At 34.3% G+C, this 14,343-nt stretch overlaps 2 protein-coding genes across 2 annotated transcripts; one reads left to right on the forward strand and one right to left on the reverse strand.

Moving 5' to 3' along the window:
• The first annotated feature begins 2,837 nt into the window (after positions 1–2,837).
• On the forward strand, positions 2,838–6,059 carry LOC143604638 (uncharacterized). The gene is made up of 7 exons (XM_077081053.1): positions 2,838–3,142; positions 3,772–3,948; positions 4,030–4,179; positions 4,267–4,368; positions 4,459–4,529; positions 4,611–4,678; positions 5,703–6,059. The coding sequence occupies exons 1-7, from the start codon at positions 2,951–2,953 to the stop codon at positions 5,939–5,941; spliced, it is 999 nt and encodes a 332-aa protein (XP_076937168.1). The 5' UTR covers positions 2,838–2,950; the 3' UTR covers positions 5,942–6,059.
• Positions 6,060–6,097: 38 nt separating this feature from the next.
• On the reverse strand, positions 6,098–8,732 carry LOC143604637 (protein DA1-related 2-like). Its single transcript, XM_077081052.1, has 11 exons — positions 8,549–8,732; positions 8,256–8,343; positions 8,063–8,177; positions 7,861–7,981; positions 7,688–7,771; positions 7,457–7,576; positions 7,156–7,368; positions 7,010–7,072; positions 6,815–6,930; positions 6,666–6,724; positions 6,098–6,585 (listed from the first exon to the last, which is right to left on the reverse strand). The coding sequence occupies exons 1-11, from the start codon at positions 8,672–8,674 to the stop codon at positions 6,275–6,277; spliced, it is 1,416 nt and encodes a 471-aa protein (XP_076937167.1). The 5' UTR covers positions 8,675–8,732; the 3' UTR covers positions 6,098–6,274.
• Positions 8,733–14,343: the final 5,611 nt, after the last annotated feature.

The raw sequence follows: 14,343 nt of genomic DNA on the forward strand, positions 1-14,343 counted from the left end.
ATTAGTAGTTTAATACTTTATAAACCTTAGTAGTAAAACAGTAGTTGTAGGGATCACTGAAATTAAATGCCTTTTTATTTGTTAGACCAACAACTTTTTGACTTAGAATTATCATAGTAAATTATGAGTATAAACAATAGTTTCGAAGATCAAAGTATTTCCTATGTTAGAAAAAGAATCACCAGTCATGTATACGTATAGTTATGTTTAGCTTCTAAAATATAGAGTTAACTTCAAGAACTTTGGGTATTTTGCAGGGTGTGGAGAAGATGTAGGCTGCCAAACGAGCATAGCAACGTCATGCGTTTGGGTTCGGTTTCGAGTCATATCATGTCGTGCGATTTCAGGTATTTGACAGCCGCTTAGTAGTGGGCTGCCAGAACAGTATTTCAAATGAGACAGCAAGTTCAAGTGCTTTGGAGTCGGTCTCGGGGTTGAATGGAGGTGCACGGACTGACTATTCGTAGTTGACCAGCTGAAGATCAAAACCTTGATGTTGAATTACTAGCACACACATATTTGGGTATGACCAACTAAAGATGAAAACCTTGATTTGGAATAACAAGCACTTATATAGTTGCTTTGTTGTATGCTATCAAATAACTAAAAAGTTGTTAAATTAAAGCAATTCTAATTGTGTAATTAAATGTTATCAATTCTAAACGTGTGTCATGAACTACGAAATTAACCGTATATCCGTCACGCACGCACCTCAACGCCCGGGTAAAGAATCTTGTTGTTCATGAAATTGCTAACATGTCAAAAGTGTCAACTTAGTTTTTGAATTAAATGGACATATAAAGACTTATTAGCAGCCCAAACCCAACAAGTACTTTCAAGTTTCAAGTTATGAGATAATCAACAGAGTAGCCCAACAGTTAAGCCCGGTTTCATTTATTTCAATCCGTCTAAAGACTTTAAACCGGAACTAGAGTATCTATTAATGGTGCTTTTACAATTGAGTCCACTACGGCACTACCGGTTAGGGCTGTTCACGAATCGAACCGAACGCGGACATGCTCATACTTGGTTTGGTTTGAAAGCGAGCCGAACCGAGCAGATTAAATTTAAAGAAACGAGCGATATTTTTATGCTGAACTTGGTTTGGTTTGAAACTGAGCTGATTGGTTCGGCTTGGTTTTGCTTGATTTCGTACAAAGTTTTCAATTTTAAATTTATAAACCTTCAAAATATCAATAATTCTAGACTTTCAACTCTAAATTGTCTAAATTTCCACCTTTAAAATGTATAAAACTCAAAGTTAACAACAAAACATATATAAAACGAGCGGCTATGGTCTAAATTTAAACTTATAATTCAACACAAAAGAGAGAAATTTTAAAAACTTAAAAAAAATAGTATACTTTTATATATATATATATATAAAGATTATATATAAACTAATAAATAAAAAATTATTCGAGCAAAACGAACCGATCCAAACTGAGCGAGGCTTTGCCCGTGCTTGGATTGTTTTTAAACCGAACGGAGCCGAACGGCTCACTTCCAAACCGAGCCGAAATTGAACGAGCGTTTTTCGAGCAATTTTCGAACGAACGAGTAACGAGCGACGAGCAGTTTAGACAGCCCTACTACCTGTCCGGTACTATCCATAACTAAATACATATGTCATATGCCTAATTATAACGTGCATTCGTGTAATAGGCATTCATTTAATTAGAGCAATCGCATGATAACGAAATAAAATTATATATTTTAATCTAGTGGTTCCCAGCATCTCAAGATTACGTCATTTGTTCGGTCAGAAGGCACAATAATATCTCCACTTGTGGCCTAGGAATATTCTTCATTTATCTTGGTCCTAAAACTTTTAACAATTCTTTTTGTTATTTCAAAAAGCGTTATGTATTCTAAATGTAACATCAAATCCCTAATAGTCACATAACATAACAAATGCTTACTCTTGGATTATTGTTCATGCTATATTTTATTCTTCATTTCTTCTCAATCAGGGGCGGATGCATGTGGAGTGTAGCGGGCTTAAGACCCCACTCAAATAAGTTCAATTAGTGTAAAGTATGTAATCCTTTTTATTTTTTCTTAAAATGGATTACACTCTACCTATTCTTTTTACGAGGCCCCGTCAAAGAAAAAAAACCCGATCAATAACTTGATGAGCGAAATGGATCATCAGACTCTAATTAAAAATGGATCAGGTCTACAAGAAAATTCATTATATTGTACTATTGAAATCTTTGATGCAAGGTGAGTAATAGAAATCAATAGAGTACACTGTATAAACTTAAACCGACCAAACCCACCAGCTTTCGTGAGCATTAGTGATGCATTTAATTTTTAATGTTTATGAACAAACTTAGTGAAGAAACACGAGTTCAACTAGAGACGAAACATGCATTTCCATAGAGCGAGTCAACCGAGAGTCCTGAATCCGAGGGTAAGTTGTGTTGAGATATGCAAATACAAAGAGCCGAAGGCCGGTATTAATTGAGGTGTAAGTGATTACTTCAACATACGCCTTAATCTTTTTTGAGCGTATTTCGTTTATTCATGTTTTATTAAAATCGTTACTAATTCATGATTGATTTGTTTAAAATTTAAAATTTCTAGTGTTATGATTTGTTTTAAACGAAAACAATACAAAAATATCTTAAAACACTATACAACTTTACTATATTAAAATATCTAACCGTTATAAAATGATAAGCAATCATGCAGTTAAAAAAATTAAAGTAATAACGGTAGGAATAGGGTAAAATAACTGCGCGACTGTCTCTTCGTCAAAAACCACGCATTTAGCACGCAGAAAACCATGAACTTGCTTTTCTTTTCATTTTCTTTGTTTCTTACAAAATAATAATAATAATTTCAATTCTTGGTAATTCATCAATCAATTAAATTCTCATCATTATCATCAATTAGAAGTGAAATTCAAAATTTCAGTTTCCGATCTTACATTCAAATTGATAATATGCAAACGGAGGCTAGGGTTAGGGTTGTTGAAGGCGGTGGTGGATCGGCTCACAAACTGGTGGCTCACCACAAACATCAACATCACCGATCGCAGATCGGAGCCGTTTCTCAACTCATCGCCGGTGGTGTCGCCGGTGCCGTTAGCAAAACCTGCACCGCTCCTCTTGCTCGCCTCACTATCCTCTTTCAGGTTTCATTTTTTATATTAATTCAAATTAAATTGTGCATCCGATATTTTATTATTCAAATTAGGCTTTTGAACTGTACAAGTATTAGTAAGCAAACAGAGTAATTCTCTTATTTAACTGGAAATAATATATGACGTCTGATATATGATTAGGCTTTTGTTCATTTAGATAAATGAACGAACACGACTAGAGGTTGTGTTTGTTCATTTGTGTTTGTGCACGTTCGGTAATGTGTTTTATATTTTTATACTATTTCATTTGTAATAACCAACCTAACATCTAACTTTTATAATATTTTATTGTTTATGTTCAGTTTGTTTCGTTAATGGTTTGTTTTATATTTAATTAACGTGATTATGTCTGATGTTTTTTTCTTAAACAGTACATGTTCGTTTGCGTTATTGAACAATTTCAATTCCTTAGCGATCGAACATGAACAATGTTTTCCGTTCGGTTAGCGTTCATGAACTGTTCGTGAACAAGTTTACTGCTAAACGAACGAACATGAACAAGGCTCTGTTCAGTTCGGTTCGTTTACAACCCTATATATGATGTTGCACCTTTTAAAATGGAATTAATATCTTTATATTGTTAGATTTGTTAATAATAAGGGATTTGATTGATTCTGCAGGTGCAAGGCATGCACTCTGATGTTTCTACATTAAAAAAGGCTAGTATATGGCGTGAAGCTTCACGTGTCGTTACTGAAGAAGGTTTTCGTGCATTTTGGAAGGGCAATCTTGTAACAATTGTTCATCGTTTGCCTTACTCGTCTATTAGCTTTTACTCTTTTGAACGATATAAGAATGTTGGTACAAATGCGCTTAGCTAAAATTTCTACATGCATTTACTTTGATCAGTATTCAAACTGATAATTTCAATCTGGCAGTTATTACAGTCGATGTTGGGAACCGAAGGCCATGAAACAAATCTTGGTGCAGATGTGTTTGTTAGACTTGCAGGTGGTGGCTTAGCTGGCATAACCGCCGCTTCTGCAACATATCCTTTGGATCTTGTTAGAACACGCCTTTCAGCACAAGTAAATATTCATATTTGCCTTTCTGTTAAACAAATGATTTGACTTTCTGTTATTTAAAAATTCTGTATTCATCTTTTGATGTTGCAGATAAATGTACATTACTATAGAGGTATATGGCACGCTTTACGTACCATCAGCAAAGAAGAAGGCGTGTTTGGACTCTACAAGGGACTCGGTGCTTGTTTATTGGTATCGTACTATTGTTTAATAATAACCTATGCTATTTCATTTTTTATTCTATTTTGTCGCGTACTAACTACATGATTTCAATTTTTACAGGGTGTTGGTCCCAACCTAGCAATTAGCTTCTCAGTTTATGATACTGTTAGATCTTACTGGCAATTGCAGAGGCAACTAACTGTCTTATATTTCTTCATTAATCATCCTAAGATATATGAATTTTTCTAATTATGATGTTAATGTTGTAACAGACCGAATGATTCTACTGTTATGGTGAGTCTGGCTTGTGGCAGTCTTTCAGGCATTGCTTCATCAACAGGTTTGTGATTAAAATCTAATCCTTATAGATGAAGCCTGTAAACGAACACGAACATGGCATATTCATGTTCGTTCGTTTAACTTTAACCGAACAAACGGTTGAACACGAACAATTAAACAAACAGGTTTTTTTTTGTTTTTTGTTCGTGCTTGTTTGTTAAGAAAATGAATGTGTTCATGTTCATTTCTGTTCGTGACTTCGTTCTTTAGCTGTATAAGCGAACGGTTCACGAACATAAACAAATGAACATAACTAAGTCAAAGCCAATTAAAAGTAAATGTGAGCATCAATTTGGTGGGCCAAAAATTTGATAAAAACAGACTATATATACACAAGCGTGTAAAAGAACAAACATTTACGAACTTAAATAAACAAATTAGCATCAACAAAGGGTGAACACAAATAAACGAACCAGACATGTGTTCATCTTCGCTCGTTTAGCTAAATGAACAAAAAATGTTGTTCATGCCCGTTCTTTTATCTGAGAACATAAACGAACGTCGTGTCGAACAGTTCATGGACAGCTAACTGAACAATTGATTCGTTTACAGGCTTAACTTATAGCACACATTACAGCTTATATTCCAAATATGTAATCAGTAAGCAGAATCTTTCAGAAAAAGTTGGTTTTTGATAATTTGATTAATCTGTCCTTTGGAGGCAGGGAACCAAGCTTGTTGACTTAAATTTATTATTTGGAAGCAATTTAACCTTTTTTTTTACTTATTATCATAAATCTATCTTTAAGTATTTCAGCATGAGATCTTGTTTGGATAACTTCATCTTACATCTAACACGGTTCTTCAAAATCTCAGTTGGTTATTGTAGGTTGACTACAGGCTAACCAACTTTGTTCAAGGAGTCAAAACATTGTGAGAGGCGTCCCTCTTTTCTCTGAGGTATGCTTCTCACTGTGACTCCCAACTGAATGTGGAAAATTATGTAAATTTGGTTACAAAGATATTGGTGGTGTTGTCTTTATTGAAGGGTAAATTCGGTATTTGACGAGCAACCTTTGTTACAGTATCATTCCCTTTAGATCTTGTGAGGCGACGGATGCAATTGGAAGGAGCAGGTGGCCGGGCCCCAGTTTATAAAACTGGAGTTTTTGGTACGTTCCGACACATACTACGGGCTGAAGGACCACGGGGCTTATACAGAGGCATTTTGCCTGAATATTATAAGGTGGTACCCAGTATTGGCATTGTGTTTATGACCTATGAGAAACTTAAACAAGTTTTATCAGGTATAGACGCTTGCTAAATGCTAATAAATAGCCATTGTAATCCTTTTCGAAACGTGTAATGTCTGTAAAAACATTATTTCCCTTGTACAGATTAGAAGGGCAGCAGTAAAATGTTTTCGGTTTTTTAATGAAATTGGATTTTTGCACCATAGATATAATAATTCATATAAATTTCCAAATACATTATCCCAATACCAATCACAGAAAGAAATCACTTTGAAATTTATAAAAATAAAAGACTCGCTGTCGTTTGTCACAGTCACTGTCATATATCATCCCTCGTGTATTCCCGAACAAAAACTTGGGTTCCTTAATGGTTAACTCAATAGTAAATACTCTGTGTTGGTCAATCAAAGCGGAAAGCTTCTGGTTAAGCGAATATGGTCGAGTGTTCGGCGCAAGCCGTATGTATTAACAGCTGCATTAGCAGCTCTAAACCCGCCTCCATATGCCGGTGAAGCATCATTAGCTATCTGATGCATGAAAAACTCACCCAGTTTGTTCTCCAGTCGGGATTTTCCGCCTTTCTTTGAAGCTGAAGAAGATGATGACGTGGCTGCTGACGTGGAGGTTGACCCTGGCATGATCTCTGATTCTAGCCACATGTATGAAAGCACTTGACATATACCTTCTTCTACCTCGGGATTTAGGTTTCTATATCCTGTCCAAATTATGCACATGAAAGATTATCATTAATCAAGTTTTAGTGTCCACTGTCTACAATACACGGTTTCTAGTTACCTTTAAGACGTAACCAGCCGTGCATCAACTCGTGAGCAAGAATGGCACCAGTAAGTAACCTGAAACATGATTTGATTTCATGACATTTGGTTCAGAAATTGGTCTCCAAGGTTCAATAAAAACATATAAAAGAAGTGTTTATGTTTTACCTCGGGAGACCGTAAAGAACGAGAATGGCGGTAACTTCACATCGCCGAGTCAATTTCTGAGGTTGAGTCCTCATTCCTATCAACCCGTGCCCACCAATTTTCGGCCTTTTCAGTATCTGAAACTCACAAAAACAAATAATATCATCATTCAGATCAAACACACCAAGTGAAGAACAAAAGAAACATAAAACTTACACTTGCAACAGTCTGCTCTTCTGAAAGACAAAGACCCCGTGTCTCGGGCATGTGATGAAATCCCTGAAAAATAAAAGCCGATCACGGTCATGAAACTTAAAGCTAAAAGTGATAACACGACAAATAAAGTTATGTTACACAATTACATGTTTTTCACCGACAATCGCTTCGTTAAGGGCGTGCCGTTCAACAAGTAACATGGGAATTTGTTGATCAAGTTTCATATTCATTCCTTCATAGTAGTCCCTGATACTATGATAAAGCGGTTGGCAGTCACCGGTATCCATTATTGCAGATTCCATACACTCCATACATAAGCACCGCCCGTCACCCAAGGATATGAATCTTACATTCACAGACTTCAACAAAGTAACAAACACATCAAAACATTTGATTATCGGATTGAATAGACGTTAAAGATTAGTTAAAAGATTACAAATAATATACCTCTAACCGTTCACAACTACAGCAGCGCGCGGTATTATCATGCTCGTGTACGGGACAGTATTTCTGGGACCAAAACGGATGGCATCGATACTCGATCAACCCAGCTCCATTTGTCGGAATCTTTATAAAAAGTTAGATACTTAGATTCACAAATTAGCATATTATAAAGTTATAACCATGTTTGACTGTCAAAAGTAATTGAAAGTTAATTAGGGTTTCATAGATGATTACAAATTGAAAGCAGACTTCACACTTTGGATGTGTTAGCTCTTTGAAACAAATCTTGTGGTATGCATATTTCCCTGATAAAGAGAACTTGAATCAACAGAAAAAAGGAATATTAATAAGCATCCAACTTGACTTCCAGAAACTAAGTCACCAATCAAATACCTAAATATAACTACCTCTTGTTCTGTGATTGGATACCGACAAGCGTGACAACAGAAACAATCGGGGTGAAAAAAGGTTCCCATGCATCCTAGGTAATTTCCATAACCGATGTCGCGATTGCAGCCACCACATACTCTGCAAATCATTATAAGAATTTGGTACCCATTTCGGTAGAAAAATGCATATTAGTAAAGGATTGTTCTATCTTCTAAGTACCTATATCCCATTGGTTGATACTCTCTAGGAACACAAGGAGGATATGAAGAATGAGGATCATCCTGAACTGATTTTGCAAGATCTTCTTCATCATTATTAGTTCGCCACCCGTATCCTAAAAGTAAACACAAGAACGCTTATTTACACTCCATTTTCAAATACAAGAACAGGATTAGAATAGTAAACAACTTACCATTTGGTTTCTTCAAACCTTCAGCCAAAGAAAGTGCGATTGCTCGATCCAACTCTTCCTTTTCTTTATCGGTTCTTGATCGATTATCCTGATGAAATTTCAAAGTGTTTAATATCAATCAAGGTGGGGTTTTCAGATCAAGAAAGGTGCCTGCTTTTTAGCACTATGTACAAAACAAACTTTTCCAACTTTTTGTTACAAATTAGCATATTAAAAGTTAAGCAAAGTTTATTTTTGATGTTTTGTTCTTCTTTCAAATTTTCATATAAAGCAATCCCATATCTAATACTTACCAAGGATCTAACAGGAGCGCGCAAAACCATATTTTCGTCTCCGTTAAACTGTGGACCACGATGCGTACCACCAACAAGCCCGTGATTACTAGAACCACCTCTGAAAAGCCTACTCAACCATCTCATCAACCATGATTTCCTCTCTGCATTAAACCAATAAATTTGATAGTCACATATGTTATATAATCTACACTTCAAATGTGAAAAATGGTTACAAGATTCAAACTTTATCAGCTAATATTCTGTAATGAACAAAACCCATAAGCTTGTCAAACACTTGGAACAAAAAAGACAAAGGATTTAAGTTTCAGATTCATTGAGGCATATCGTCGAAACTTGGCGGGCGTTCTTAATAAAACCGAATAAAGAGCAATACCGTAAATCCCTGAAGAAGACGGCATGATTGGTTGGCTTTGAGAGGTAGGTATAGATGAAAGGGACTTTGAAAGGGAAAGAGATAGGTATGCAGAAGAACAATGGCAGGCATCATTGATGATAAAGGTTATGTTTTTAAGAAAAAAAGTAATATGATTAAAGAAATGGAGAATCTCTGATGGGTAAAAGAAAGAAAGAAAGCGATAGTTTTCATGGGGAGAGATTCTTCGCTTCAGAAAACAATTAATCGAAATCGAAAGAAAGATAACCGGAGAATCTTGATTTCAAAATCAATCAAGAAAGTTAACGGTTGGTTTTTTTACAAAACAAATCCAGCAATTATTATTATTATTATTATATTTCATCATCTCTGTATCTATATTGGGAGAATTGAGCTTGAAGCTTAGCATCTCTGTATCTGATTGCTGTCTCTATTTATTTAAATAGTATTATTTGAAAGTTAATTTTGCCGGTAAAAGAGAATAACTAATTGCATAATGGTCCTTGAAGTTTTTATAAGTATACATATTTTACCCGTGCTTTTGCTTTTTCCTTACTTTTTATGTCAACGGCTCATTATAATTTATAAGTCTCATGCTATATACGTTTTGACGAATCTTTTGTTTTCTTATTGAAGTAAGAATATGGTTTTTGGGCATCAATAAAAGATTGTGTTTGATGTTATGCCAACGCTGCAATCTAGGGATGAGCTTGGAACAATATCTGTATCCGTACTTGTATCTGGACCTGATTGTACTCGTACAAAAAATCAATAAAAACATGTACCAATACTCATACCAAATTTTTCGGTATGGTACGGGTATTTCGCTACAATACTCGTTTTTGTACCACTTTGTTTATTTATTTCTAAATCTTTGACGATCTTGAAACACGTATCAATACGAGTAACAAACAACATGAATTAGCCGGGTATCGGTGCTTGCACAGGTACGTGAAGGGTACCAAATTAGTACAAGTACCAAATTGGTCACCGATTTAATAATAAGATAGTGTTGAATAACCCTAATTCGGTCGCTGACTTTAAATGATTTGTTTCTTGGTTCGAGTCTTTGATGTTATATTATTTAATATTGAATAAACGTTTGGTACTTGTTCAATAATAAAATTGTTGGAAAATTTATTTTATATATTAAATATGAAGAATCTCAATTAAACCCCTCTATATATTCCATACATGTACAAAATACCAAACGTGTCAGTACTTGTACCCGTACCAAAATTCAACAAAAATGAGTACCAATACCCGTACTGAATATGCTAAATCGGTACATGTACATGTAAGGGTACGGTACAGATACGAGTTCGGGTATTTGGGACAAAATGTTCATCCTTATTGCAATCGAGTATTTTACATTTTTACGGACTTATAATTTTCTCTCTACAAGGTTATTTAGTATTTGAATTCTCTTAGGAGGAAATTTTTGCGAGGGAGAAATAAAAACACAAACTAAATTGGGTGGCTTGAAACTGTGTCATGCTTTAGTGACGCTAATTTGGGTCTTCTTGCAAAATGGTCATGGAGATTTAGGACGGATGAACTAAGTTTATGGTGAAATTATTGCTGCTTTCCATTACTCACCAAGAAATTGTTCGTCGATTCTTTTGGTGACAAATGTTAGACGCGTCGAAGCTCCATAGTCAATTAAAACGGAACATCAATTAATCTATTATCTTCCTCATAGTCCATCATAATAATATGATTCAAGGAGTATTTGGATATGGAAGGTCTATTCAATTCTAGATTAGTACTTGGTTGGCGGATAAACCTTTAAGATTTCTGTTTCTTGCTTTGTTCATTGAGGCAGCAAAAGATAGTCATTTAGCATATTGCCATACTCTTGAGAGATTTAAATTTAGCTTGGTTGTGGAAGAACAAAGACAAGTAATGAATTGTATCTCTTTTAGTAGGTAAAGAGTTAGCCCATGAATTTGGAGGTAAAGAGGTGTCTCAATAGAAAATACAAGTGATGTTGAGACCCAAAATTCACTTTGTGTTTGTAACGGGCTCTTGTCTCATCGTGGAGAAAGAGATCCTCCGGCTTAGATCCTTTTGATCTTGTATATGGAAGAACAAAGACAACTAGTGAATTTGGATTCTCTAGGCTATAATGTGCATGATTTTCCAATTGGAAGTTTCACAAATTAAGCACATTACACTACACGAATAAAACGTGTTTTTATATCTTTTTAGCATTAGCATTTCACTAAGAACAATAGTTCAACAAAGGTGATGACAAGGTTTGCTTTGTTGATTCTTTTGATATTGTATTTCCAGCTGCATGCTAGCTTGTTACCTTTTAAAAAAAACAATGGTGACGGCATGTAATATGGTTGAGGCGGAGATCAACCATCCACTCTCGAGATTCGTATTGATCAATTGATCTTCGCGTCCTGCCAGTTCACTAAGTAGACGGGCAACAAAGGCTAAAACTTTTCTTGTCAAAAACAAGGGATCCACTTATCATCCTAGGAGTTAGCAGGTATGAAATAGTCCCATCTCCGTCTCTCCGAGTTTCTACTACTAAGTAGCACTTCTGCTAAACCTTTGTAGTGGACATATGAAGTTCATCAACGCAGGTTGTAGTATTAAAGGGTCTTTGGTTCATTGATATCAAGTGTTATTCAAGAGATGTAGATTTAGAATGTATGTGGATTTCTCTTTAAAAAAAAGTTGTAATCTATTGTCCCTTAGTAGGCGTATAATAATATTCCTTATAAATTTTATGTAGTGAGTTGACTTTACATAGTGCATATTGACTTTATGTTGGCTTGGGATTCTATGTGACATACCGAAAAGGCTAGATTTGTTGACTTTGTTTTGGAACAAGTATTCCTAGTTATCAAAAATTTCAATACGGCTATTTGAATTCATTCAAAAGTTTAATACTATCGTTTTGGGCTTGGAATGTAAAATTAAGGTTTAATAATGTTTACTGGTAAATTAGATTCTAGTATCTAAACTTTTACTCATTGATGATTATTTCAGTTAACCAATTATATTGCTAACTTTCACTTTCTTACCAACAAACAATTTCACTCACATAATCATCATATATTTAATTATTTACACTTGAGCTCACTTGGGTGTTGTGTGCGAAAGGGGAAAGCTAACCTTTCTTATTAGTGATATTGGGTGATTATGTGTGAAACGCGGAAACATACCTTATTTGATTATCCGATATTGAACACCCATAACTGAGATTGCCCTCAATAACACTAGTGAAAGTTAAAAGTGCAATTGGTTAATGTTATGTAAACAGTTACATAACTCTCTTATGCCATACCTAATATAAAAGACACGCTATTTATGTTTATATGATTCTCATAATTCCGAAATTGGATATGTAATGAATATGTTTTTAGATAAAAGAAAAAAAAAATTAAACCTTTGTTGTTATATTATATAAAGCAACCAACTGACCAAGATAAAGGCTTTACTTGAAAGTGGTTCAAAAACCATGTCATTTGTGGCTCACTTTTAGGTTTGAACGATCTTGTGGGAGGGATATTATGCTTAACATAAAGCTAAGAATATCTAATCGTTGGGTTTCTTGGAATTCATTCGAATAAAAGTCTACTCTTCCTTTTAGCTGTCATTTCTTTATTTTTTTTATTTTTTTTCTTATTTCTTATTTCTATGTCCGCAACTTTGCTTGATCCAAGGTATTATTACTTTATATAGTTTTTTACTTTTACTGTTTTCTTCAATTTCAGAATATTTTTGTTAAAACTTTTATTGAAGAATATAACTTTATATTTATTATTGTGGGTGAGCTCTCAATTGGCATCGGATGGAAAATGAAGATTTTGGCCGGAGACCGCAAAGTATCAAATTCGAATATGAACCAAGTTTTATAGAAGTGGGCTTTCAGGCGGCGGGTTTTCTCTGGTATAGGAGATGGTGGGCTAGGGCTACCTAGCGCTGTCTGCGATCGTAAGCATATCGGATCGTCTTTTGCCATTAAGTTACCCCCGGTAAGTTTCCTTATTTTAATTTTGTTGGTTCATTAACTAATAATTTTTTTGTTAATTCTATAATATAAAAGTGATAAAAGGAGAATAAAAGGGGAAAAGATAATAAAGTAAACTTTAACGTTTATAGTCTCAGGGGCCGAAACCACTAACAAAATTAAGCGTAAGGGTCTCATTTAAAAAAAAAAAATTATTTTAGGCTGAATGAGCTATGAAACGTAAATCATATGAACCAAAACAACAATTTACTGTGAAAAGTAAAAGCTAAACAATCATTTGTAAGCTTCAAAACATACCGAACCATAACTAGCAAAATGTTCAAAGCAATCTGTTTTGATGTTAAACCGGTCTACTTGCTTTGGTTCGAACGCTTCAATAGGTTAACGATACATAAATACCGCTACTTTGGAACAAACTTTTGAACAAGTATTGGTTGATCAAGAATATGAAACTATGCTAAAAAACTGTTTTCCGTGAGTTTAATTTAATGAAAAGGGTGATAAAAAAAAGTTGAGCATTGTCCAAGAGTGGATTCTACAAAAGCAAAAATTGAACACCTTTTGAGTTGTGTCATGTGTCATACGAGCATAAAAACACCCACATATCACATTCACATGTGCTTGTGACCTCATAATCACCTTTTTGTTTTTATAATTATGATTTATCAAATCTTAATAATTACAATTTACAACTAACTTTTTATCATGTTTTGCATGGTTTTTTTTCTTTCAAGGAATACAATTCCATATATATTGTGTTTATATACTTCTAAAAATGTGGAAATTTTAAAAACTGTGTATTTGCGTGATAACTCACGCATTGCGGCACGCTAAAACGCGGCATATCAAAATGTAGACCAAAACGTAAAACACTATTGTAAAAAAGAATAACCAAGTTGTAACGGTAAAAACCTATATACTAAAGTTATTAAAAAGAAACTAAAAAAGACTTTAGTGGCTTGTCCATACATGCTTGATCATATTGAAATATAGATAGATAAAAATAAGCACGTCATAACGTATACTCGGAATTTTTTAAAAGATTATATTCTATAAGTTATGAAAGAGAAACCAAATATGTTTCCAAATAAATTATAATAATAAAATAACAAAAAAAACTAACTTAAAAACGTGTCCACAATCCACATGAACCACTAAATACATACAGGAGAGTACCGAAAACGAAATCTTGTGATTGTCTACATATAGGAGAGTACTGTAATCTTGTTTTCTTTTGTTCGGTTTCTAGCTTCTTGCTAGTTGTGTTAATGAAATTTGCCGTTTCAAAAAAAAGGAGAGTACTGGAAACGAAATCTTGTGATTGTGATTGTTAGTACAATATATATTTACAACATATTTTCACTTTTGTTAACCTTTTACCAAGAAAGATTTGCAAATATTCTACCACTGAGGATAAAGAACAAAAAA

The sequence above is a fragment of the Bidens hawaiensis genome, unplaced genomic scaffold (assembly GCF_021521415.1).
Source record: "Bidens hawaiensis isolate Kalapana, Puna unplaced genomic scaffold, B.hawaiensis_p1.1 tig00066049_1, whole genome shotgun sequence".
In the NCBI taxonomy this organism is placed as follows: domain Eukaryota; kingdom Viridiplantae; phylum Streptophyta; class Magnoliopsida; order Asterales; family Asteraceae; genus Bidens; species Bidens hawaiensis.

Bases quoted from the DNA above. Each gene is read 5' to 3' on its own strand.
- LOC143604638 (XM_077081053.1), top strand. From the start codon at position 2,951: ATGCAAACGGAGGCTAGGGTTAGGGTTGTTGAAGGCGGTGGTGGATCG. The intron at 4,180-4,266 runs GTAAATATTCAT...TTGATGTTGCAG, and splicing joins GAACACGCCTTTCAGCACAA to ATAAATGTACATTACTATAG. The intron at 4,679-5,702 runs GTTTGTGATTAA...CCTTTGTTACAG, and splicing joins AGGCATTGCTTCATCAACAG to TATCATTCCCTTTAGATCTT.
- LOC143604637 (XM_077081052.1), bottom strand. From the start codon at position 8,674: ATGAGATGGTTGAGTAGGCTTTTCAGAGGTGGTTCTAGTAATCACGGG. The intron at 7,073-7,155 runs GTAATTGTGTAA...TTTATTTTTCAG, and splicing joins CGATTGTCGGTGAAAAACAT to GGATTTCATCACATGCCCGA. The intron at 6,725-6,814 runs GTAAAACATAAA...ATCATGTTTCAG, and splicing joins GTTCTTTACGGTCTCCCGAG to GTTACTTACTGGTGCCATTC.